General features: G+C 41.8%; 2 protein-coding genes across 3 annotated transcripts; one reads left to right on the top strand and one right to left on the bottom strand.

Annotated features, from left to right (window-relative positions):
• Positions 1-784: 784 nt before the first annotated feature.
• On the top strand, positions 785-7,238 carry soul5l (heme-binding protein soul5, like). Its single transcript, XM_038712838.1, has 7 exons — positions 785-1,140; positions 1,840-1,899; positions 2,916-2,997; positions 3,108-3,228; positions 3,528-3,667; positions 4,566-4,729; positions 5,413-7,238. Coding segments are annotated over exons 1-7 (1,059 nt in total). The 5' UTR covers positions 785-1,138; the 3' UTR covers positions 5,903-7,238.
• A 671-nt stretch (positions 7,239-7,909) lies between these two features.
• LOC119898658 (calmodulin-regulated spectrin-associated protein 3-like) lies at positions 7,910-24,896 on the bottom strand. Of its 2 annotated transcripts, XM_038712835.1 has the most exons (19): positions 24,767-24,896; positions 20,083-20,360; positions 19,297-19,437; positions 18,329-18,415; positions 18,114-18,149; positions 17,594-17,641; positions 16,408-16,546; positions 15,826-15,965; positions 15,339-15,432; positions 15,155-15,206; positions 14,752-14,813; positions 14,628-14,658; positions 11,951-14,435; positions 11,725-11,843; positions 11,297-11,583; positions 11,097-11,196; positions 10,316-10,428; positions 10,080-10,198; positions 7,910-9,905 (listed from the first exon to the last, which is right to left on the bottom strand). In XM_038712835.1, exons 1-19 carry the CDS (start codon positions 24,894-24,896, stop codon positions 9,582-9,584), a joined length of 4,785 nt encoding a protein of 1,594 aa, XP_038568763.1. In that variant the 3' UTR covers positions 7,910-9,581. The 2 variants fall into 2 exon arrangements, with proteins under 2 accessions (XP_038568763.1, XP_038568764.1); XM_038712836.1 differs by lacking the exons at positions 16,408-16,546; positions 17,594-17,641; positions 18,114-18,149; ... (1 more) ...; positions 20,083-20,360; positions 24,767-24,896.
• Positions 24,897-26,353: the final 1,457 nt, after the last annotated feature.

Genomic DNA, 26,353 nt, shown 5'->3' with positions numbered 1-26,353 from the left:
TTCAGTGTATTAATTTAATAGCATGTTGATTAACAAACTAGCCATTTTATAACAAAATCGCTGAAACCCGCACAGTAAATACCAAGTTTACATACATTTGTGTAAAAGTTACATTACCACCGTGACTGCTGCATGGCAGACTCTTTTTACAGTCTCCATTTAAAGACCCTGAAAGCACATTTTCTCAATCAGCTTCTCGTGAACGACAGGGTCCTACATGAACGCTATTATCTTCAGCCAAAGTTAAAACAGTTGTAAAACAGATTTGTTACCGATTTCGTCATGTTTAATGGTAGGCCTATAGTTAAATAGTAAGATTTGAAACAAAGTTTTCATGGCCTTTACCCTGCAGTATTAATAATGTAATAGCCTATGGGTAAAAATGAATTCTGACTTGACTTAAACTGCTTGCTTACACAACTTAAACAAGTTTCCAGAGCAGAACTGCAAGATTGGTCTAATTATTATTGTGATTTTTTTTTTTTCTTTCAACATTGATATAATTTTAGTTTTTTGGGGGGGTTGTGATTTGTTTTTGACTTTTGGCTGACATTTTATTATAACTGGCATGGCATATCTAAATAAATGGAAACCACCTTAACTGGTAATAGCCTACAATCTGGAAATCCTTCAAAACATATTGGCCCACATCTAAAACCTTAGCGTTATTTTTTCACAGTGCGGTCCCTAAATGAGCTTGTTAAAGAGCGTGCACCCCCCATTTGGACTCTAAATACAGCTCAGTTTTACTATATTGCAATACAAACATACTTTAGACCCTTAAAAACCCACATCAGAGAGTTAGTGAAATTCTGGGACTTCATCGTCTCCATCCTCTCATGTCTAAACAGCATGGTGGATTAATGATGGCGGATGCCAGACTTCCTAATCTCACTGCTGCAGCTCTGGAGGTGAACTCGCGGTAATAACAGGAAAATAATATCTGTCCAGTAGTTTGCAGCCTGGTGCCAGCCCAGCCCCTCCCTCCTGCGAGCTTCAGGCGGATGCCGGTCCTCACCGCAGTCCGCAGTAAATTCACCGGCGCCCGTCAGAGTGCAGCAGACTGCAGACTCCATCACACTCCGCGTCCCTGCTCCCCTGGCAGGTGGAAAGGACACACACACACGGGACCAGAGAAATGTGAGTATCAGCTCTTACATAGGCTTTTATAGTTTAAATAAATATCACACAGGTAGATTGTAAGAATTTTCTTTAGAAATGTTTGACAGCTCTGATGCCTTTTCTGCAGCGTCATGGACAGGTAAAGTTGATTTTTGCGTCATTGTTGATCGGTTGTGCGTGCATGGAAATATTTAAATTCAATATTTTAAAGGCTGCTGTAACACTTGTGCTAAAACATAAATGCAGCAGATACACATATAACGGAACTGGTGATTGTATTTTGAGGGAATCCATTCCGTCCTTAAATAACCTATTTTTTTTTCTTCTAAAACTGTTTCAAATCAGGCGTTTGTTCAAATTAAACTGTTAAAAAGGTTATGATGAAGTGGATGCAATGAGCTACTGCACGCGGTTCCTCCATGACCTCAAAACGCCTTTGATTTCGAGAAGGCAGAGCCTGATGATGCAGCAGATCTCTCCCTCTTTGCTTTGCGTTGCGTTGAGCAGAAAAACGTGTCCCATTTCATCTCTGCAGTGCAAACACCAGAATGCAGCACACTGACATGCATATACTGTCAAAGCTTTATAAAATCAATTGATATCCTTTTTTTGTTGCAAAATATCATCATACTGCTATATTGTTGGTCCCTGAAGTATTATAGTCTTCAATAAGTGCATGTTAAATATATTTTAAAGATGTATTCTGTCCTTCCTCAGGGCTTTCACCTCAGTCTTGGCAATGTTGGCCCTTGTGGTCTCTGCTGAAGGAAGTGTTGGGTAAGTTGATAGTTTCAGTTAGATTTACTACATGGCCAGAGTATGTGGACATTTCACTCTTATGTATATTAAACTATTTCAAATTTAATTGGAAGAGTCGTAACATGTGGACAGAATGGGTTAATTTTAGATGGTGATTCAATCTATGACTCCTCCTAACACCTAAGTCACTACATTTGATTTGTCATTGTTGAATACATCATTCCAAACAAAGGGCATTAATCTGCTGCCATAATGCCTCCACTTTTCTAGGAAGGCTTTTAACTGGCTGCAGTGTTTTGTTTTTTCAACCCATTCAGCCCCAATAGCATTACTGGGGTTGGGCACTGTTACCACATGTTACATTCAACAAACAAGGCAATCCATTGTCATACCCCTCTCTAATAATTGAGTTGTTGGGCCCTCTGACCACTGGGAGGAGCAGGGACTAGCTGGCTGTTTCAAGGTCAAGGCTGAACACTAAAGGTGATCTGTTGTTGCTTCACAAGTCTGGAACAGCCTGCAGAGTCTCAGAGAAGCCAAACCACTGCTCATTCTGAAACAGCATTTAAAAAAAACATTTATTATATTTGGCTTTTGTCTTTGTTTTAATATAGTGTCTTTTCTGACTCATCTATTTCCCTCTTTCCCACGTCTTCTTCATGTAAAGCACTTTGTAACTTCTGTTTTGAAAAAGTGCTATGTGAATAAAGTTTGCTTGCCATCTCGTTTCCGCTGATGTTGGGAGATAAGGCCAGTTCAACCCAAAGGTTTTGGATGGGGTTGAGGTCAGGGCTCTGTCTCTCACACCAAAGTGGAAGAAACATTTCTTTAGTGACCTGGCTCTGTGCACGAGGGCATTATCATGTTTAAAGAGGGAAGGGCTTTTCCCAAACTGTTTGAATCACACTTTTGTCGAAAATATCATTGTATGCTATAGCAGCCTATCACTAACCATGAAACCGCCCAGTCCATATACATTTGGCCATATAGTGTGGATACATAAGTAAATTAATGCAATTATCACTCTGTTATAGGCCGAGTACCAACACCAGCTTTTGCACAGAGTCAAAGGAATGTCTGGAATACGAGCTGGTCTGCAAAACAGATGAATATGAGGTGGGTGGATGGCCAGTCAAACAGCACATATACTTTCCCATCAAGCTGTTTACCTCTCTGACAGTTTTGTTCACATATTTCCGTGTGTGTGTGTGTGTCTGTTCGTTCAGGTGCGACACTACAGCCCCACTCGCTGGGTGTCGACAGACGCTGAAGCCTACTTCATGGGCGTGGGTGCAGCCATGGCCTTCAGGAGACTTTTCCAGTACATCACTGGAACCAATGAAGGAGGTAAGAACAGGACAGAAGCAGAAAATCAGCCCTCAAGAGTGTGTTATTCAAATAAATTGTATTTATATAGCAGCAATTAAAAAAAACAGGAGCAGATCTAGACCGTACTAATAGTAATATTATTTACAGACACCCAACAGTTCCCGCCATGAGCAAGCAGTTGGTGACAGTGGCAAGGACAAACTCCCTTTAAACATTCAGAAACCTCGAGCAAAACTTAGACTCGGGTTGGGCGGCCATTTGCCTCCACTGGTTGGCTCGAGTGACTATGGGTGTATGTGTTTGTGTGTCGTGGACAGGCATCCAGATGGAGATGACCGCCCCTGTCCTGGTCAAGATCCCAGAGGAGACCAAGATGTGGGAGCCGGCTGTCTACACCCTCAACTTCCCGCTGCCGGCAGCCTATCAGGAGAAGCCGCCTGCACCCACCAATGATAAGGTGAGATGACAGGTGGTGAGGGATGTGGGTGAAAGAGCCTTTAGGTGCAGGGTGAAGCACTTTTTCCTGAGCTTTCCATTGCCAGTCATGAGGTCAAATGCATTTATCCTCCCGGGGTCTATATGTAATGTGATCGTTTATTTTTCCTCTAAGATCAATAGAGAGAGTTGATGGATGTCCAGCTTTCACTCACTCAGCAGAATAGAAATAGATGGTGCTGCCTCATGATGTTGTCAGTGCTGTGGTTCTGTATCTGTTTTATGATTTCATGAGTCTGCAAGTGTACATTCTTAATCTGTTTGGTTCATCTTAAATGGGCTGTAGGCATCCACAAATTAAATAGCCTAAATATACTCAGTCGTGTTAGGAGTAGATCTATTGGAATTTTATGTTTTAATGATTTCTACCTATTTATTACACATTTAAAGTCACCCACATCCACCAAAGTAGGCACTCTGTAACTTATATTTTTATTTACATCAATTAATTTTTACCTACTGTTTAGTCATGTTTCTGTTCTGTTTCTCCATTACTGGCTGTGGGCAGCTAACATTTATATAACAGACTACAACCACTGGCTTGATTTGCTAAAACTATAGACTATAGCTAATAATTAAGCTAGTAGTTCATAACATGTTATATGTTCATGTTTCAGCTCAATGATTGACATTAATTTAATGTATTTTTTTAAGTGATATATACTTATACTTCATGCACTTACACTACAATGTAAAAAAACATAAACTTAATTATTTTCTATAACATCTATAAATGTTTAATACATTCATTTCACATTAGTATTTCTTTACACTTAGCTCGGGATTTATGTTTCCATAAAACTCATCACAAAGGCTTTTATCCCTTTTTCTCTAATGTTGCGTCCGTGTCTTCTGCACAGCTGTATTTTACTGAGATGCCAGAGATGGACGTCTATGTGAGGAGTTACGGAGGCTGGATGCTGTCAGTCACTTCCAGGCTTCATGCTCACCTGCTGACTAAAGAACTGGGGAGAGTCCGGGCGTCCTACAACCACAGCTACCACTATGGAGTCGGCTATGACAGGTATTACACACGTCCACAAATACTCTCTTTTTCTGAGTTTCTACTTTTTTCTCAGGAATAACTTATGACTATTTCACGTTTTAGTTCTTTAACATTGTCCTCCAAATTTTGCATATATATTGAAATTTGATAATTTTTGATATTCTTTGTCATTTTCCTATAATTGGCTGCCAAATTCTTTTGTGTTGCCTAATTGACATTAACAGCCATAACTCTTAAACTCAACCGAGTTGCAACCAAATTTAGATGACAGTGGCATAAACCTACTCCGAGTTTCTGTGCAGTTTAACATCATTTCACTTTTAGATGGCGCAACACACCATGATAAACAAAAAGATAGTCACAACTCATCATGATCCTGACTTGTAATTTTGCACAATGCCAAAAGAACAGTTGCCATCAGCCAATCAGCATGAGTAGTACTATGTTTAAAGTGATAAACACATTAGATGCATATTACAATTTTCTTTAATTATAGTAACCTAGTAAAATTACAATACAATTAACATTTGTGTGGCCTGAGAAAATCATTCTTGACGGATTACATACACACCAACACACACATCGCTCACTTCTTACTGTTGTGTTCGTCTCTCTTGCTCTTTTCCTGTGTGTGTGTGTGTGTGTGTGTGTGTGTGTGTGTGTGTGTGTGTGTGTGTGTGTGTGTGTGTGTGTGTGTGTAGTCCCTTGAAGTTGTTGAACAGGCACAATGAGGTGTGGTATGTGGCCGACGGGGAGGTAGTTTGCACAGATCCGCAGGAACCGACCCCTGCACACACACCAAGGCCGACTCTGACCAACTCACCCACAGACTCTTCGTCTGACCCTTTCCCACACACACTCTCTGATTCGCCTTCACTCACTCCCTCCAACCTGTCTTTAAATACAACATCCAACTCCTCTTCACAAACACCCTCTGACACACCCGCTCTCCCCACATCTAATGCTCCCCTTAGTCCTTCATCCAACCTACCCGCTGATGCTGCATTCAGCCACACACCTACCTCCTCCCAGATCCTGCTGGACCCAGCAACCAACTCTTCCGACCCCGTCTCTGTGAGCCCGTCCCTGGAGCCCCAGTCTGACGCTGCCCTGTGGAACAGCACAGCCCACAGCTCTCTGGACAAACAAGCTGACAGTAGTCCTGCGGTTGAGCCAAATGATGCTCATTAGCAAAAGTCAGAATTGATTAAAGCAGCTGTTCCAGGTATATAAACATGGAATCTAAACAGAAAAGTGGAGCAGTGGAGGTGAAAAATGATTGCGTGATAGATGGACAAGCTGTTCTCTTCTTCCTACGTATTACACCAACTCCTCATTATGGCACTTAGTGTTTAACTATATGTTCTGTCACAGCTTTGCACCTGCAGCTTCCTGTATCAGCAAACACATGCTTGTGCACTTTGTCGTTCTGAGGTTATCATACAGCTGCATTATAGGATGAACTAAGATGTATGTATTAGTTAGAATTCAAGGTTTTGTGTTGAATCATAAAACTGAAGGCAGGGATGGATGCTGTTTAACATCAGTTTAACCCTAAAACTAACTTAGCAGCTAATGGGACTTCAATGGAAGTGCTGGAACTAACCACAGTAGGCCAATAAATCAGAGGAAGCTTACCAGTAATAATGTGTTCTTTCCACTCTTGTAAATTAAGTTTTTACGCTGTGATAAGTGATTCTTCTGCGTTGCTATCAATGGTTTCCAGCCATAACATCCTACAAGCTTCTACTCTCTGTTTAGCTTTGTGTCAGTTAATTTTATGCTATATGTGGTGAATAATTGTAAATTCAGTGTGCACATTTCTTGGGATGTTTGATGCAGCTTTAAACATAATAACTAAAACTGTGTGGCTCTATATAGTCGTTTATGAAATTTTACAAATATTTTACATCTTTGAATCACAGAAAGTCTAATTCACACACGTAAATTCCAAATATAAGTGTAAAACCTAAATCTTTACAAAGACTGATTTTCCTTCCACTAACTTACAGCAAAATGTTTCAGGAATTAATAAGCACATCTTTGATCCCCTTAAGTACAGTGATTCGTTTTCTGTTTCCATGATACAAAAACAAATTCTATCAAAATGTTTAAAAATTACTTCCCCTAAACTTCTGAAGTCCATGTTATTTCATTCTTGGTGTGTTCTACCAGCACCAGAACTTTTAACCTAGTTTTTTGCTCTAGAAAGTAAAGCCCTAACTCAGTTCTGCCCAAATGTTAAATCCTGAACGTACTTCTCGGTGTATCTGTACCAAGAAAATCAGTCAACAACAATCCCATGTCTTACTTCTTAGTCTTTGGCAAACTGTTTGGTAAGCGTTTGTGTGAAAGCTACCCAGAGCCTTAACTAAAAGAGTTAGGACTGCCCCAAAGATCCCAAAGAATCACGACTGACCAGCCAATGCAATACAAGTAAATAAATTACATTCTCTATCTATGTGCATCTGAGCTACATATTGTATGTTCTGAGGAAGGTGCAATAAAAAAGCAAACTCTTGTTGGACTCATTGTATACTTGGACTTGATTAACCCAGAGAATAATTTACTTATTCTGATTGTCTAATAAGGTCCTTAAATTCCTTAGTTTGTCACCATTTGGTGGTAGTATCTGGAATAACACTGCGGTGCACACTTACCTTCACCTGCTCATTGGGTACATCTTTGCACTAAACTTTGTCCAGTCTTGTGAAAGTACCGTGTTGTTGGTGATTCTTCTCTGTGTCATGGTTGGTTACTCCAGGACCTGCAACTGTTCCAGGTATGCTTTGTGTTAAGTTTATAAAGTAATATGTCAATGTTGTAGGCTATATTTGGCTTGTTGCGGTGGGCAAAAAGTTATTAATGCAGATTTAATTGTTTTCCACAATGCAAAGAGATGCATCACTGCCAACTGTGCTCAAACCTCTGCAGCTGGCCCCTTAGTAGACCTAGTAGCATGGCTCCCAAAACGTAAAAAGAAGTTGGCTGAGAAATTCTGTTTACAGGCCAAACTCATACATTTCATGAATGTCCGACTGCAGTTGTTAACCAATGTCACATCTTATCAAGACACACATTCAACACTGGTTACACTGACTGCTGTCAACAAGATTTGCATTTTTCAGTGTGAGAGAAACAACAGGCCATGTGGGGGGAGCAGGAAACCAGGAAGAAAGAACGAAAGAGAGAAACGGCTTGATCAGTGGAGTTTAATCCAGTCTGTGATTTCATATACGAATGCTTGTCTGAAACACAATTTAATTGTATGCACTCTACCAAAGGTAGTGATGGGGTTCAATAGCATTTTATCAAATCTGAATCACTGGGGGGCTGCAGAAGCTGTAGAAGCTGAAATAAAAACAACACGGTGGAAATAATATTAATTCTACTTTATAATTCAGTAAATATCACCTAAACCACAAATTTCTCTTCATGTATTATGCACTTAACGTTATCTGATGGCAAATTCATTGTTGCTCTGCTACAGGTTACAGATTACAGTGTAACACCGGCAGTCCTTCTCAAGTTATCAAAAATGCCACAAGTTCATACTTTAACATTGACAAGACTTGTTTCGTTGATTTCGAAACGTTTAAGTTAAGGCGGTCCACCATGTTCAGTCAGTCAGTCTTTCTAATAACCGTGTCGATGACTAAGTGCATGTTTTTGCAGATGCATGTAGTGTCAGAAATAGGTACAAGAGGCTATCTGAGAGACATTGTGAATAAAAGATTCGAAAAGTGATTCCCTGGTCACGGATCCAGCTATTGGAACCCATCCCTGAGTGAGAGCGCAACAATCCGGGTATTTCTAAATGTAAGCTTGGCATGATACGTCAACCTCAATATGCTATTTGTTTTGGTGTTATTTAATTGGCATCTGGTGCTCATACATATCAACATAGTTTCCTCAAACCAGAAGTTTTCACTGTGATATTATTTTGAAATAAGCTTATACCACATACAGTAAATAACCATTCATGCTGCGGTAATCATATCTGAAAACCACTCACACATTCACAGATCTTTGACATTCACTTCTGCTCTCTGCATCACATGGTTATGGCTATCTTTCATTTTTCAAAACAAATTTTTACTTTGATCCACCTACTGACATTTGTTGGTAGAATTGAACATGAAAGTTGTAGAAGATAGTCCTGCCAGTCACTCTGTGACGAGAAGAAATTTTCTCTGTTGTTTGGCTTAATGTATAAAACTGGTGTTCTATTTGAAGACTTGAGTCCACAGAACCAGAGAGGGAACAGATGGCAATCTTGCGGCTTATTAAAGTCAGTGTTTTTCAATAAACAACTTAACAAAGTTTCTGTTTCCTTTCAAGGAAAAAAGTAATTTTTGAGTTTGTACTTCAAACAACGAAAGTATAAGTAATGAGACTTTTTAAAAGTAACTCTTCCTTGTGCAATTAACCTAACATTTTACAAAACCTTCCTCTGTACACTGGATATGAGTGTGCCTCTGTTTAGCAAAAGAAATTGTGCTGTTAACATTGTCATGCACGTTAAGGGGATACGTTAAGAAGTACAAATTATTTTTTTATATTTTGTATTTGTAGTAAAATCCAGGGGCAAGAGAGGTAAGGTTTATGTATGCACACATGGGTAAAGGCCCTTCTGTGTGCATATTACTGTTTTTTGTATTTGACTACAGTTCGCTATAATTCTTGTGTTTTCTGTAATGATCTGTCACTATCAAGTGTTATAATCCTCACTTGGAAATGATAATGACGGCCTTCTTAGTAATGCTTGCTCTCCTGCTCCTACTGTTCTCCATATGATAGTTTTCACTATAATTACAGTGTGATTACAGTGTTCTCTTTAATGATCTGTCACTGTGATGTGTTATAATCCTCACTTGGAAATGACTGCCTTCTTAGTAACGCTTGATCTCCTGCTTCCTCCTCCTCCTGCTCCTCCTTGCCAAAGATGGCTGGAGATGGTGAAGGCGTCCACACTCATGCCCATTGTTTTAGAGGGGATGGCACTAAACTGCTTCCTATCAGAACTGTACTTGTAGATGGACTCCACCTGGGTGGAGCCAATTGTCCGCGGGCCTACGCCAGCCACTCGAACGAGCTCCTGGGAGTCGGGGTTCATGGTGTAAACGCCCCTGAACTGGCAGTTGGAATCACGGAAGAGGATGAGGAAGTGGTTGGCAGGACTCTTCTCCATCTCCTGGGGTTCGAAAAAGGTGGAAGTAAGAGAAATCATATGTGTTTTAGCCTTCATCTGCTTGTATGATCTTCAAACATGCAAATAACCTAGTTTGGTGCCTAAAAATGCATTAGTAACAGAATTCACAAGATTTAAATGATTGTTATGAGTAGTAAAGTAAAATGAATCCTCTACCTCAACTATCTTGTTTTTTTGTGTCTCGTTGACCTTTCCAGCGAGGCAGCAGCGAGAGAGAGCATTGTGAATGATGAATTTGTTGGACTTGAAGCTTGGTTCTTTGAAAAGCTTTGGACCTACAAATACAAACACAGGCACACTTGTTTATGCTAACCCATGTGTACAATTGTAAGCATTTGGTAATGTGTGTACTCAAGAATTGAGAGATACTGCACTGGGTAGCACTGTACTACCTGTGTATTCTGTGGCAGGCGAGGTTCCATTGGAACCATTCTCCCCGTCTTTATCCTTGTTATGATTTGCCAGTCTACTTGGTGTCACACATCCTGCAGGCGAATTAGGACGGCTGGTGGAGAAAGTTCAAACAATGAACCAATAATCACCTCATATCTGTATTATACTGGAGAATACCACTCTCAAAGTCTGATAAAAAGGGATTCAACATGCTGACACAACTCCAGTTCTTTGGCTGTAATTCACTTCTATTTGAGTAAGCCAATGAACAGTATTTACACATGACTGGAACAGTGTTGAGACACAAAAGCTGCTTTGGAGGAACTCACTGCGTTTCCACCAAAAGGACCAGGGTCTAAATTTAGTTCTGGGTTCTCTATTTTACCCCCCAAAAAGTCCCTGCTTGGGGGGTATACCTTTATTTACCTCAAAGTCACCTCGACATAGTAACATGCTTATGCTTAGCATTGTTAAAATCTATACTAACCATCATTTAGGATATTATTATTGTATGATTACATTTAGCATGTGATCATTCATTTTAGAGGTCCCTTGCCATGAAATTTCTACTCCTCAGCTGCATAAGTGAAAATTTTGACAAGACAAAACATTTGGGGACCATTCTAGTCATCTGGATGCATCCTTCAGGGACCATGGCAATCCATCCAATAGTTGGCGAGGTATTTCACTCTGGATGAAACGGTTGGACTAAAAAGACTGTGACTAAAAACGATATTATGATAGACAAGAGCCATATAAATGACCTATGCTGTAGTGTACCTCTGGGGTTTCTTAATGGGGTCAGCACATCTGTTTCCTGACTCATCCGTGGCTGCCAGGTTGAGGGAGGAGTGAGAGTAGACTTTGGTCAACTTAGAGCCTGGAGAAACATAAATATTAAGACATTAACACAGCTTAGTCATTGAAATCATCTAACACACTTCATTTGTTAATAACCTTTTTTTCACTTTTGACTTTACCAGTTGTTCCCTTGGCTGGGCTCAGAGACAGCCGTGTTTCCTCCCTGGTCATGCTGCGAGGCCGAGAACGTGTTTTCTTAGCGGAAGATCCTCCTTGACTGGTTGATTTCTGCCGAAGCACTTTGTCCAAGTCATCCATGATCCTGAGTTGTTGCCGCCGTGCGTACTCACCTCGTGTGAAATCTCCCCGGCGGACCGGGGTGGCAGGAGGTGTGGGGGAAGGTGAGGTTGTGTCTGTTGGGGGTGTTCTGGAGGGAGAAGTCACTCTTATGTCTGACAATGCTGGTCTGAAACCAAGAGGAATAAGGTTACTTTTACATGGGTGCATCTCAATTTTGGGCTTATTAGTTAAAAAAATTTATGCAAAGAACTCTGTGAGCATCCAAGCCTTGTGCAGGTGTATTCATGAAAGTGTTTTTCTGTGTTACCTGTTTTCTTCTTGCTCATGCCACTGTCTCCTCTTCTTCAGCTCCTCAGTTCTCTTCTGCTGTTTTTCGAACAGGAGAGCTCTGCGCTGGGCCATCTCCCCCGCACTATGTACCTCCCCCTACAACAACACAAGCACAAGATCATATACCCAACTGTCATGACAGAATTAAAGTGCATGCAAAACAAACTCTTCTAGTCCCTCCATTCTGTTTTGCAAGCACTCACCTGAAAGAATAACTGAATTCCTCCTCTTGTCCCCAACTCATTCTGTTCCCCACTTGGTTCCAAATCTTCGGTCTGTCTTTTCTGTTCTCCTTTGGATTCACTTTGTTGTTCTGGCATCATGCCAGCTCCTGTGGCCAGCTCCAGCTGCTCTATGGGGTCTAGGGGTTCTGTAGCCTCTAATCCTCTAGCAAGTTCCACAGCAGGTTCTGTGTGGTCGCTCATGGAATCAGAAGAAAACTCCTGACCTTCATCAGTTGGTTCATCACTGCCTCCCTCTGGCCCTCCAAGAGATGACAGTGACACCTCAATCAGGCTGCGGCGCTTCCCTGCACCTCCGTCTCCTGCACCTCCATCTCCTGCACTGTACGCAGCAGAAATGGAGAAAGTCTCGCTCTCAAATGAGCACTCAGAAGGAGCGCCAGAGCTGCTTCCACCAGCAGCCTTTGAACGATCTTGTCTGGGCTGTGCCAAGACCGGTAGCCTCCCTAGAGCCTCCACCTCCTCCTGCTCCAGCTCCAGGCTGAACTGAGTTGGTGTCTCGATAGAGCCTGTGTCTGAGGTGCTCTCGTCAGGCTGTGGCTGCTGGGTAGGCTGAGGAGACTCTTGAGGAGTCTGAGGCCCACCGATACGGAAGGAGGAGGAGGTCTGAACCTGACACTTACTGGGGGACACACGCCTCAGGTGGGGGAGGGTGTCCACATTCTGGGTTGGTGTCAAGACGCGGTTGAGTGGGGGGAACTTGAGTTCAGAAGGCCGTGGGTGAGGCTGATGTTGGGGACGTGGGTGGTGCTTGGGACTGCGGGGAGCGGAGGAGGAGTGGATCTTGGTGCGAGGAGCTGGACAAGAGGAAGAGATGATAGTTTTTGGGGAGGTAAGAATGTGAGAACGCCGTGACGGGGAGGAAGCTGAGGGAAGAATGGGACCCGCAGGAATTACCCAGGCTTTACTAGTACTCCTTGTAGAAGTATTTGTCGGGGTTCTTGGTGGAGTCTTTGTTGGGGTGTGAGGAGGAGTTTGGGGTTGTGTTTTGGTGTTACTTCTGGGTGTTGATTTTGGAGTGATTTTGGGCGTATTTCTGGGTCTTTGGTTGCTCATTAGCTGCTGTTGCTGTTCTGTAAGTTTCTGCATGTCCTTCTGTAGTGACTGCAGAGCTTCACTCAGTTTCTGCACCACTTCATTGCACTCCACTAAGACAGCTTCACCTCCTTTCTGTTTCTCTGCCCCTTTTTCTTTCTCTGCCCCTTTCTTACTTTCAATAGAGAATGTGACCTGCTTCTCTAACCGAGGAGGATCAGAAACAGATGGCTTCTCTTTCTCCTTCTCTCCGTCTTTTTCTTTCTCCTTCTTTTCCTTTTCTTCCTTCTCCTCTTCCTGCTTCAGCTGCTCCTCCATGTGAGTGAGCCGCTCCTCCAGTGTGAGATTATCCTCCTCTGCTCCCTCCCCTCCTCCTTCCCCTTGCTCTCGCTTCAGCTGAAGGAAAGCAGTTTTTCCTAGCCTCTGTCTGTGCTTGGCAAAGATGGCTTCAATACGTCTTTTTTGGGCTTCGATGCTTTTGCGTTTTTCCTCCAGACGAGCCCCCAACTCCCAGGCCTCAGTGCCTGGTTCAGGGCCTCCGGGACATGGGCTGTCCTGGCAGCCAGGTGCCCCTGCTGGGGTGGAGGGTGTATGTGGAGTGCCTGGGGTTGTTGGGGTCGGAGCAGAGGCTGACTCCTCCCCGGGAGTAGCAGGATGTCTTCGTCTGCTGTCTCGTCGCTCAGCAAAGCTTGTCATGCGTGGACTGTTGCTGTTGCTGTGATTTTCCTGGCAACCCTTACTGGGTCGAATATTACCAGGGGCATTTCTAGGGGTATCATCCGATGCTTCAGAGGAGTCAACGCTGCCATCTCGTAGAACAGAGTCGTCATCACGTGACATATCAGAGGTGCGCCCTGTTCTCTCCCTTCTCTCTTCCCTTCCTGGCCTTTTATTATCACCCACTTCTCCTCCAACAGGCCGGTAGAGGACTCCAGAGCGACTGGGAGCAGAGCTACTGAACTGGGGATTATCTTCCTTAGGGGAGTGTAGGAAGAAACCAGCAGGGGCTCCTTCGGGACGTAACCTGGGTTCTGGCCTTCCTCCCAACACTCCTTTTCCACCTTTATCTGCTGTCCTTCCTTTCCTCCGATCTTTGCTGCTAGGAGTATGAACCACCTGTAGCGCCTCCTCGATGGTCGGCAGCTCTCCCAGTGGCGTTGTATGTGCGTAAGGGCCCCAGGACGAGCGTTGTGATGGTGCAGAAGCGCTGACCATGTGGTTGAACTCCTCTGGAGTGCTGTACGGGACATGAGTCATTCCTGCTGATGGTGAAGTCATTGCAGGGATGCCGGTGGTGAGGCTGTCAGTGCTGACAGAGCGAAAGACAGAATCTATTGGGTTTCCCATGACAATGTCAACATCACTGTCCAGCCCAAATGGGATGCTGAAAGTCACTGCTGACAGAGGACGACTGCAGAGAGGTGGATGGCAATGGACGAAGGGTGGACAAATGGATGGAAAAATGGATGGGTTGTACCAGACAAGAATGGAAAAGCAGAGACCACAGAAGCCAAAGTAAGAAGATTTGAAGAAATTAAGGTAAAATATGGATGCAACACAACATTTACTATAGAAATCACATCAAGCTTTTAAGTATCACTACCTGATTTGTTTTTTGGTCCAACTTTTGTTTTCTGGAAAGACAGATAAAAAGAAGTCTATACAAGTATATTTTGGTTAAATCCATTCAAATAAAAACATTCTGCGTATTGCTCTCAATTTATTACCTGGTGACACTGGGGAGGAGATGGGCACAAAGGGTTGTTTGAAGATGAAGGAAGGAGAACCGCTGAGATAGAAAAAACAGTAAAATGTTGTTGTTCACAACTCTTTTGCAAATGTAAAATGTGACATTTCACAATAGTGAGTGTGTGCGTAAGCCTGGGCCATTTGGCTGGGATCTACTTCGAAATGTTCTCTAAAATGTCTCCTTGGCTCAACCAGGTCCTATTTCACTACATTTGTCAGGTTTATTAAATTTTTAATCAGGTTTCGGCTCAATAAATGTTTGTAGTAGGTTAGGTTTTTTGATTGGTTTAGGACATATCCCACACCAGACTGAGAAGGATCATTCCTCATTTTTCTACCATGACCATTTTCATGTGGGTGCTACTAGTGAGATGCTGGTACCTGTTGCTGTTCCCGCTGACAGGACTTGTACAGTCTAGTAACCCCGAGACATCTAAAAGAGAAAGAGATAAAAACTGAAATTTCAGAGGTTGATCATAAGTCTGATATTTATTCATCAAACAGCCACCAGCCAATATAACAATATTACAGAAATGTTCTAAGTAACGTGCTGGAAGTCACAAACCTGTGAGGTTGATGGGTTGTATGGGCTGGACAAAATCAGGCTTCTTAACCTCAAACCACTCCAGCAGCTCCGCTACGAAGCTCATGATGTTTAGCTGAAGAAAAGAGCATATTAGGTTACCATGGAGGTGACTCACATGTGGAAAGATTATAATGGTCAGAAGAAGCAAAAGGTCTGGGTGACTTTAGTTTCACAGAGACAGCAACTACTCACAGAGTTTTAGTAAAGATAAAAAAGAGCAAAGGGATGCCGCATGGAAAGTGGACTGTCAACATCATAAAGAGTAACTACACCCAGGGTGAAATCTAGTGGTTGCTGCATATTCTGTCCACCACCGTTACACCCAGTAAACTTCAAGTCAGTGCAGCAGTACCTTTCTTCCACAGTTAATTTAGTGTGGAGTTGGCTTGCCTTTTTCTTCAATCCATATACCCATCTTGCTAATAAGTTATTAATAAGGATTAATGTTTATGGTCAAAACGCTTACATGCAGAACCGGTGGCGCGTAGAGAAGGTCCTCCACAGCAAGGGGGCAGCAACTCTGTAAACTGCTCTCACAAAACTCTTTGATCAGCTGCAGGTTGTAGAGACTGTCAGCCACTGACATTGTGTCCTTCAGACACACATCTGGTAGAGGCAGATAAATAATAATAACTAAACACATTAATATGTAGTATATAATGTATGCGTCGGTGGGAGGTAGCTGTCCAATACTTTTTGATTCACTGTAGGTTATTAACAACAAATGCTATTGAAATATTTGAATGCTTTCACAAATAAAGGTTACTGCACTTCAGCATCAAAATATAAATATGAAACAGGAAATGTATATTCCAAAATATCATGTAAAATATCATGTATCACTACTGTTAAGAGTCAAAATGATTGTACAGATGTAGTAATATATTCTCTCCCAGCGAACATAACATCTATTGAAGATACCAGATTTAATGGAAAGCGTTTTTGGTATTATGATGATGGACAAGTAGTCTGGAGCCAAATCTAAATATTTAATCATCAAGTGTGTACTTGTATGCATGTGTGTTTACATCTGAGTATATGTGTCTACCCTCTAGAGGCAGCAAGCTGGGGCAGTAGTAGTGCAACACAGCAGCTATAGCACAGCCATTAGACAGATCTTTGACCGCAGAAACCAGAGGGAAAGTAGGAGTCAGCTTAGACTGCACTTTGTCCTTCCTATAGCGAATCTAGAGAAGAAAAGAGAGGGATGGATGATAAGGGAGAAGAGGGTAACAAGTTGTGCAAAGACAAGTAGGAAATAGGAACAGCAAACGGGCAAGTGAGGGGAAGAGAGGAGGGATCATAAGGCAGATACAGAGAAAGTTACAGACATGAAAATTTGATAAAGGTTTATGTTGTGTTTAAAAGAGTTAAAACAGGGTGTAAAGAAATAGAAAAGCAGACAGGATTGTCCTTCTTTCAGATAATAAATAAAACCATCGATTCAAACTATGAAGCCAGCAAAAGTCCAGAGAAGAAAACCCACAGAAACAAAGCGCAAGACCAGTGATGTTTCAGTTAAGAAACTTTTGCACACACACACACACACATACATACACACACCAACCAACCAGAAGGTGCAGTGCAAAGGTTAAAAAATACAAGAAAAAATATACAATGAAAGTAAAACTATGGGTAGAAAAAGTGATTATAAGTGAAAATGAGGACGTCTGTCCTCTGGTGTCCATGCAGCAGAAACAGGCACTAACGACACTGTGAACCTTCAATTCTGATCAGGTACATAATACATAATCAGATAAGAAAAGGTGAATTTGATCAAAATGAAAAGCACTGTATCACTCTTTTAATGTGCACAAGAGATATAATACACCCAAAATAATCCAAAACAAAGGCTGCATGTGCATCAACTGTAACTTGTGCTGAATGATGTTAGGCAGCAGTGTTGGAGGAGGACAAAGATGAAAAGATCAACATCAAAGAGTAACATACAGTGTTATTATGCCTCCTATAACATGGATTTGGAACACACAATTTAAAGAAAAGCAGTAAAAACATAAATAAATATGGATAAATACTGTTAAATGCTAATGAATTTTAAATGATCCATCCAACCTCGGGGTTGGAATAGTGATTAGTTTGCAGTCTGTCAGTCAGTCAGTCAGTCATTGGTCGGGAGAGGTGTGGCGATTGGTCAGTCTGTCAGTCAGTCGAGTGCGTTGCTACGGGAGACGTGGAGGATGAGGGTGAGAAAAGAGCGAGGTGTTATACGTTACCACTGGTGGCTTATTCCCCGACTCCTTCAAACAAAAAGCGATAGCATGCTGGATGGGGGGGATGGCAGAGAGAGGGAAACAAGCATAAATGACAAGGGGGCCAGTCATCATGGGAACCGCCACACCACTAAGTCACATGGCACTACTCAGAGAGAGGAGGGCGACAGGGGGAGAAGGAGAAGGGGACAAACAAAGGGGGGAGGGGTTTATTAATCAGCAGGAAAGTCATTTCACCTCCCTCCCTCCTTCTCCCCCTCGGCTCTGATAATCTGGGCAGTTTGAGATGAAACTGATGACTGAATGTAACAAAGTCATACACGCCCCAGTGTCCACAACATCATCAGATAATAATAATAATAATAGCATCTTATTGGTCAGTTGACAAAAAATGACATAATCTTCATACACAAAGGCACTTTTCAAAACAGGACCGATAAGAGTTATGTGTGGCACAATAATGCCAGCCATAGCAGATGGACAGACTCAGAGAGAAAGATAGACATGAGAAGAGTACACTTACGGGGACTAGTTTCCAGTACCAACGGGTGGATTGACACTGCCAGAGAGGCAAGGCATGACAAGGACAAACCAGGGGGAGAAAACAGAAAAGCAGAGCAATGTCGGTGTTAAAAGCTTCAGCAACAAAGCTACAGTGTGAGAGACAGCAGCTTAATAGCAAAACATCATGCGTGTGTTTATGTAGGTGTGTAGGGGTGGGGGTGGGGGGGGTATTACCGCGTCCTGAGCAGTTTGCAGGTCAGTACATGTTTGCGACTTGGGGAGCTCTTCTTCTTCTGTGCTTTCTCTTAACTTCTGGTTCAGCTACAAGAAGTTAAAAGGATGAGTTCACTGTTTTTTAACCCAAACCTTTTTAAAATGTCCACCAGGATGGAACGAAGACCCCCAGTATTTAAGGCACTCTGCTTTGTTGAAACTGAGTCAAATAATGATACACAGCCCAGTGAATCTATCAATAATCAAAAACATAAGAACTTATATTCCTCCAGTCATGTTGCACCTGAAGCAGCTAAATAAATGAACCAAAGATAAAACTGATGACACAGTATATAAATATAAATTAAAACAATTTGAAGCAATATGAAAAGTGAAGAGACAAAATGTACAATTGATAACTAGTCTTTAATAACTTCCAGGTCCCAGTAGTGTTTACCCCGTTGTTTTTTATTGATAAAACATTGTTTTACATCATAAAGAATCATGCATATAACCAATATTTTTAGTGGAACTCACTATAGTCTGCAGTTCTTCATTAGGCATTTTAAAAAATTTAATGGGGTCTTTCAAAAAAAACAATTAGCGACACCTGTACTGTCTGTATGGTCTAATGATAAAAAGTTCACAGTTTCCTATCAGCTTTAAGGGACTATTTCTCTTGGCTACATCCACACCAGCAAAAGAACACTTTGCATAATAAAGACTTTGAATACATCTCTGGGTCTATTGAGACCTTCTGCTTTCCTTAAATAAATTTCATGCTGTTTTTTGAAGGTCCAAACAATCTAAGTGAGAAGCTACAACAGAGCTGTGAGATTCTCAAGGCTGCAGCTGCCAGTGATGTTGTGTTTTGAGTATAAATGACGGAAAACCACATTTAAATTAGGTGTTGAGTGAAAAACAGTGATCAACGGTGGTGTTGGTTGAAAGTCACATCAGCACTGTTGCCGTGGTATTTTAGGTCTTACCCTGTTGACCCAGAAGAGCAAAGCGTTCTCCCAGGGAGCCCCGACACCCATCTGCTCCGCCTCAGGCGCCATCTTCACCCTGCCCACCGCCTCTTTAGCAGCCAGTGTCATCAGAGAGTCAATCAGGGCTAGGTGGGCTTTCTGCACCAATCACAAGAGGGACTATTTAACCATGTGATCTGACTGTCTCTAAACACACAATGACAGATTTAAGTATAAAATCAGCAGGTGGTGGGAATTTAATTTTGACTTTCTACTATTATTCCACATAAATAATCTACAAATAATTTCAGTCACACTATATTTTTTTAAACTGGTATTTTGTACTGCTAAATATCTTGTACTTTATTTCCTTGCGTCTTTCCTTGTCTCGCCATCTTTGCTACTTTCCCACTACTTTTTGTCCTTCTTTTCCTCCTTCTGTCCTTTCTTCTTCATTTGTTCCCTTCCTTCTCTTCTTCCTTCTTTCCATTTGTTCTTCCTGTCCTTACTACTACTCCTTACTCCTTACTAGTACTGCTACTTTTCCTTTACTTGAACTGAGAGAAAAGCACGAAGAGACAAAATATTTTCACTTGACAAACTTATCTTCACATTGATAATTCTTGTTCAGTTACTCACTAATACTTTGTAATGTGACATTTTCTTACTTAAATGCCTAAATAAAAAGGTATCATAGCCATTGTAAATCAAAGAAGGCAAAATAAGCAAAACAGAAAAAATTTAAACCAATGGCCACACACTAATAAACACCTAAATACAAAAACATTAAGCCACCACACACACCGTCTTGATGGGGAGCTGGCTGAGGTCCTCCTCGGTGACGTCTACATCCTGGATCTTTGGAGCAAAACCTTTTTTAATGAGAAACTGCAGCAGGGCGGAGTTGTCGGCCGGGGATCCCTGCGACGCTGGCAGAGAGACCCCGTGTGCCTGGGCCAGCAGGGCCTGAGCTCGGCAGTAGATCTCCGGGGAGAGAAGCAGCTTGGAGACGGATGGTTTGAGGTGCTCTTGTTCATACTGGTCCTTGTAAAGTGGCTCCCGCAACTCCACAGGAACATTTTCTGAAACAGGAAAAGAGGACAGACTTGTTGAGCTTTTTAGCCCGCCTTTGGTGAGTGGCTCTAAGGATGGTAATGTCGGTCGGTCCACCAATTTGGTACAGACTGAAATATCTAAACAACTATTAGTTGGACCGCCGTGAAAACGGAACAGACTTTCATGGTCTTGAGAGGATGAATCCTGCTGAGTTTGGTGATCTCTTGACTTTTCCTCTAGCATCATAGCGGAATTTTAGTGAAACCTTGACAACTTGTGGGTAAATTGCCTTGAAATATAATACAGGTGCCAAGAGGATGAATCTAAATAACTTTTATGATCGACTGACTTTTCCTCTAGCACCTTCTGCAGGGCAAAGTTTTCCCTTATGAAAACTGAAATATCTCACCATCATCTTGATGGATTTGCACATCATTTTGTGCAGACTTTCATGGTTCCCAGAGGACGAATCCTGATGACTTTGTCCAACACTTTAGTTTAAATATCTGCGAAACTAATGACATTCCCATCAACCTCTGCTGTACTTTGTGTTTAGTGCTAATTAGCAAATGGTAAGATGCAGAACTAAGATGGTGAACATGGTAAACATTATAAATGGTTATCATCAGCATGGATTAAGATGCAAGTTAGCATTTTGGTCAAAGCACTGCGGTGTGGCCTCACAGAGCTTCTAGCATGGCTGCAGACCCTTAGTCCTGGTAACATATAGACAGAAAGAAACAACCTTGCATATGAACTCAGAACAGCTGAGAATTAATATTTCAGTGGATGACGTAAGTTGAAAGAGTCCTTTTTCTGCAAGCAGAGATAATTACTAAGTGGTGGTACTCGTTTATCTATTACAGGACATTCTCTGAGGTGCATGTGAGGAGAAACAGGACCATGATGTTTATTGTGCAGATATAAAATATTTCTTGCCTTTCTGCAGATATAGGATATGGTGAAAATGAGTCAGCTTCCCTGCATTGTTCTCTGAGTAAGAGAGGGACGCCTACTGTAACTAATGCAGGGAATTGCTTTGTCAACGTCCCACGAGGAAAACGTTACAAAAGTCGCACAGGCTGCTGCCAAGCGAATACAGCTCGACTATATTATCTGTTCTGGAAGAGAAAACGAAATAACTACTGAATAAAATTGAAGGACTTTTCCCACTATATAAATTAGGTGACAGTAAGTGACAATGTCTGACTGTAGAGAGCCTGCAGGAAAAGATAATATTATCATCTGCATGAACAGCTCAGCTAGGTTGTGTGTATGTGCATGTCAAGAAATCTATGATGTGCAAGGAGCTCAGACCACTACGAGTGGGTCGTTTCATGGACACATACACAATGTGGACACAAAAACACACACTTTCCTGACTGACCCATTTTCCAACTCTGCAGCCTCTGGAAGGCTGTACAAGGAGTCGGGATAATCCTGAAGATTTGAGTGGACTTCTTAAAAGGAATATCAGAGTCTACATCTCTTCCATTTACAACTACAGTCAATCCTCATTCCCTCTAAGCCTTTGCCAAATCTTCTCTACTCCTTCATCTGTCCTTACACATCAAACTATGACTCGTAATGAGGGCTACGCCCCCCCCTTTTCTTTTCTTTCTCTCCGTAACCTACTGTTGTTTATGAGACTCTTTCTCATCCTCTCCTCCCTTTCTCTGTAATACTCAGATGAAAGAGAAGAAGAGTTATCATTGCATAACCACAATGCATTTGAATATAAAATCTACCTGTGTCACTACATAAACAATAATTTAAGCACACACTCCACTGCAGTGTGAAACACACTATTTGGGGTTAAACCCTCGCCTTTCACACTCTGCAGCACTGGGAGGGAATAGGACTGCCGTCGCCATGGGAATGGTGGAAATGGAAAGCGGCCATTATGTCCTGATCACAGCAGAGGCGATGAGACTGGACTGCAGAATAGGACGCAGCTAACCCATTTAACATAATACTAATTCAATCAGGAAAAACAGAAACAGGCCTCTGCAGCTAAAATAGCACAACAGTGCTCCATCCTATGGATTTTAGATGATCAGGTGCTTAAAATCACAAATATATACATGCAGGTAACAAGATAATATGGCTCATTCAAATCTTCCTTCCAAAGTGTCCTCACACAAACACGTTTGGGGCTGTAACTAACAACTTTTAAGTTTTTCTGCCTTCGCCCCAACACAACAGAGGTGAACTAATTTTCACGTGTGCTCACAGTACTGAACATTTATAGTCAACAGGATTCAACAGTAACTCGTCTTTCCAGAAACAGCGTCCCAATGAACCCAATGAAGTGTCACTGGAATTACTTTCTACCACAGAAATAGACATTATGAAAACTCATCAACAACAACAATGAAAAACATGTTTTTTGTAATTTTAAAGAGCCAAAAAAAAAAAAAAGTATATCTGGTGAGTTTTTGGGGTGCAATATTATATTGTATGTTTTTAGGATTTATAGTTTACATATTTATTTTTACTAAGTTTCAGTTTTTCTTGTTATATTTACTACTGTTATTTTGTCAGTCATACATTATCCTTCTGATCATCTCTGTTGTGTGATCCTTGATTATATATAGATTTATTTCAATTAATTAGAAGTCTTTCTTATATGTTGTATCATATAACTATGCTTCTACAGTATCATGACCAGGACACTTGTTGAGATACTGTAGATTAAGATTTTTAATCTCATTTCCTGGTTAAATAAAGGTAAATAGCCATGGCAGGCCATGGAGTTGTATACTTCTATACAGGCTCCATTCATTCACTGTGTGTTTAGAAGTGACATGGACAAACTGAACACGTTCTCAAAAATAACTGCACGACACAAGGAAGAAATGTCCCAGACAAAGCAATGTTTTCGTTTTTAGAGAAGTCATCCTCTGCTCATGTCTGGTACAATAAATCTCAGCTGAATCAGGAGTGTGTGTTGATGTGTGGCTTTATTGGTGCGATTTTCTTCTGGGCTTCCATTAAAATTCAATGAGGCACCCGGTGGGCATTTTCCAGTTGACAGACGACAATGAAGCTTCCCTGCTGAGAGGTTTTCAGCTCATCTCTCCTCCTGTCACATGGACTGCTAGACCGGATACAATTGTAACATGAAATTCTGTCTAAAGCTATTACTACAGAAAAAACATGGATTACTGCATCAACAGTAACTGTGGAACTTTGCTATTGCAGTATTAGTCTACAGTGTGACATCACTGTGTTAGTCAGCAGAGCCTGAACCCACAGACAGGGCTGATCTGTGACTGGACCATGTCATTTGTACCCAAAAGGTTGTGAAATAACAGAAACAGCGCTGAAACATTTAGGTGACTGACAGACAATGTATCACTTTTGATAATTAACTCTTTGTTTTTATTATTATTATTCTATAACTTGTAGATTTTATATGATTATGTCTATTGTTACACATGTCTATTGTTTAATTATATATTTTTTAAAGGTGTTATAGATGCACAAATAATCATGATAACTAGTGAAAATATAGTTACACCTCTGCAAGGAGGACCCTAAAGTATGATGTCATCCAATACAGCACCACCACATCTCTGAGACAGTGTCAACTAAACTTAAACATTACAAGCCTTATAAAGGGTGTTATTTATAGCAATTACACTTAATTATAAAAAATAATGTGCAGGTGTTTTCTGGTCTTGTGTCATTCCATACATTAATGCACTTGCTATAATATGGTCACTCAAAATATGGTTACAACACTGACAGGTATGCTTTCACATTTAAAGCATATTTCTGAAAAAATATTTAAATGAGTGGATACAGTTGCAGCAGCTGTTCCCAAAAGCACTCTATTGTCTTAGAAGAGCTGTATGTCACCTTCACTATAGCTACTGCCACGCGTTATAGCACAGCGTGGTGCGTAACACTGACACAAATATTAGGCAGTCCTGACCCATTTACAACCGGCCCACACATGTATACGTATATTTACGGTCGTTTCATGAAATTACAGGCTTTAAAGCCGTTTTTCTCTCTATGAGATATTACTGCTGATTACACAGGCCTGATACTCGGCTCCGACAAAAGGCTTTGTTGCACTGCAGCGATGACAGCCTCCAGTTCCTTCATGCATCACGCACCACTGAGGAGATTCCTTCTGACAGACCTCATATTCATGTCAATAATTGGCCTTCTCTTCACTGGTATGGTAACATGCGATGTAAAGCTGCACAGCCTCTGATGGACGAGCAGGTTAACTATAAGCATCAGTGCAGCTGCAGAGAAGGAAGGATGCCAAATGCAGAAGGAAGCTGGAGGTTCCCTTGAACGCGAAATAAAACGTCTAAGTCAGAGCTCCATTTAGGATATAGCGGGATTAATTATTAAGCGCCCCACCCAAGCAGCGCCTCAGGGATGTGGACAGCAAGACTGGACTGGACTTTACCTGCAGAGCCGTACGATTTCGACAGCAGCCACCGGACGCTGGCGCAGGTCTTGGCCCGGTTGAAGTCGTACTGGTCCAGCGGTTTGATCTCCGGCACCGAGAAGGTCTTCTTCATGGGAGAGTCCACCATGGCCGCGCTGCGCCGCACGGAGGACACGGAGGCAGCAGCACCGCACCGGGGAAATGTGAGGAGGAGGGATGGAGGAGGAGAGAGGGTAGACAGAGGAGGAGGAGAGAGGGAGGAGGACCATGTGATGCAGAATGAAACATAAGAATTATAACAAGACGATGAGAAGTTAAACAGAAAAGCTTATAACAGAAATAGTCGGTTATGTGGCATAATGTCAGCCTGTAGTTGAATCAATGTGGAGAATAAAATACCCCACGGCACAACAGATGTTTTAATCTTTCAGATTTTTGCCACACGTAAAAACAGACCTGACAAATGTTCCGGAAAAACAGCAGCCTCGCCGTTTCTGCCAGCCAGTGAGAGCCGATTTGTTTCTTTAGTGATCTGTGAGCATGAATGTCAGTAGCAGTGTCCCCTGCTTCCACATGGTGGTGCCCTTGAGCAAGGCACCGACTTCTCCCCGACTTCAACAATGGAGGGCTGTGGTGGTCCTGGGAAGTGTAAAGGTAAAAAGCCTGTCTGCAGGTGTTTCTGGCTCTGTGGCTGTGAGTCACCTGCTGCCCTCGTGTTCCTACACAACATTCGCTGCTACAAATATTACTAGCCATTAATATCACTATAATTATCAATACCATTATTCATCTTCTGTAGGACTAGGGGAGACCGGGTATGGTTGTAACACTTTTTGCTTCAGTCACTATAACTCACCGAATTTTTTAGCTAGAGTTCTCAAATTTGTATACAACATATCCACATTTGTTCACTACAAATGGCACCAATTCAATCCTCTACAAGAATGTCACAGACCATTGACCAATCGGTCTTTTTAATTTAATTTATTGCCTAAATGCAAAACACATTAACTCAGAAAGAATTCTAACCTCCTCCTCCTTTTTTGAAAGAGTTTTTTGCAACCCTAATGAAGGAACATACAAATTGTTGACCTAAAACAGACACATCATGGTTACTTCCCTTCCCAATCAGAAGATGTCCAGCAGTGCCATCAGTTCAGAACTGGCAGAAAACAGTGGGACCCTGGTACACCTATCCAAATTCTGATCAAAATCAGCCTTCATGGAAGGCTTCCAGCCAAAAAAAACCATACTTCTGACATGGAAACAAGGCCATGCAACTCAATTATGCATAGAAACACTGGAACTGGGGTGCAGAAAAATGGCAGCTTGTGTTCTGGACTGATGAGTCAAAAAAATTTTTTGTAACAGAATGCAGTTTGTTTGCTGAAGGGCTGGAGAGTGGTGCAAGAATGAGTGTCTGCAGGCAACAGTGAAGACACAATATTAGAATCATGGTGGAGGGTTCCTTGCAAATTTGGAGCTACATTTCTGCAAACGGATTTGGGGATTTGATCAGAATTAATGGTCTCCTCAATGCTGAGTTCAGGCAGATACTTGCAGTAACATCAGGGAGGCATCTGATTGGCTCCAAATCTTTTCTGC

This window comes from Micropterus salmoides, unplaced genomic scaffold (assembly GCF_014851395.1).
Source record: "Micropterus salmoides isolate LMB-PRFRI ecotype aquatic unplaced genomic scaffold, ASM1485139v1 Ms_hic_scaffold_12, whole genome shotgun sequence".
NCBI lineage: Eukaryota > Metazoa > Chordata > Actinopteri > Centrarchiformes > Centrarchidae > Micropterus > Micropterus salmoides.
The sequence above is the reverse complement of the archived record's forward strand: the minus strand, read 5'-3'. Positions and strand labels throughout refer to the sequence as shown.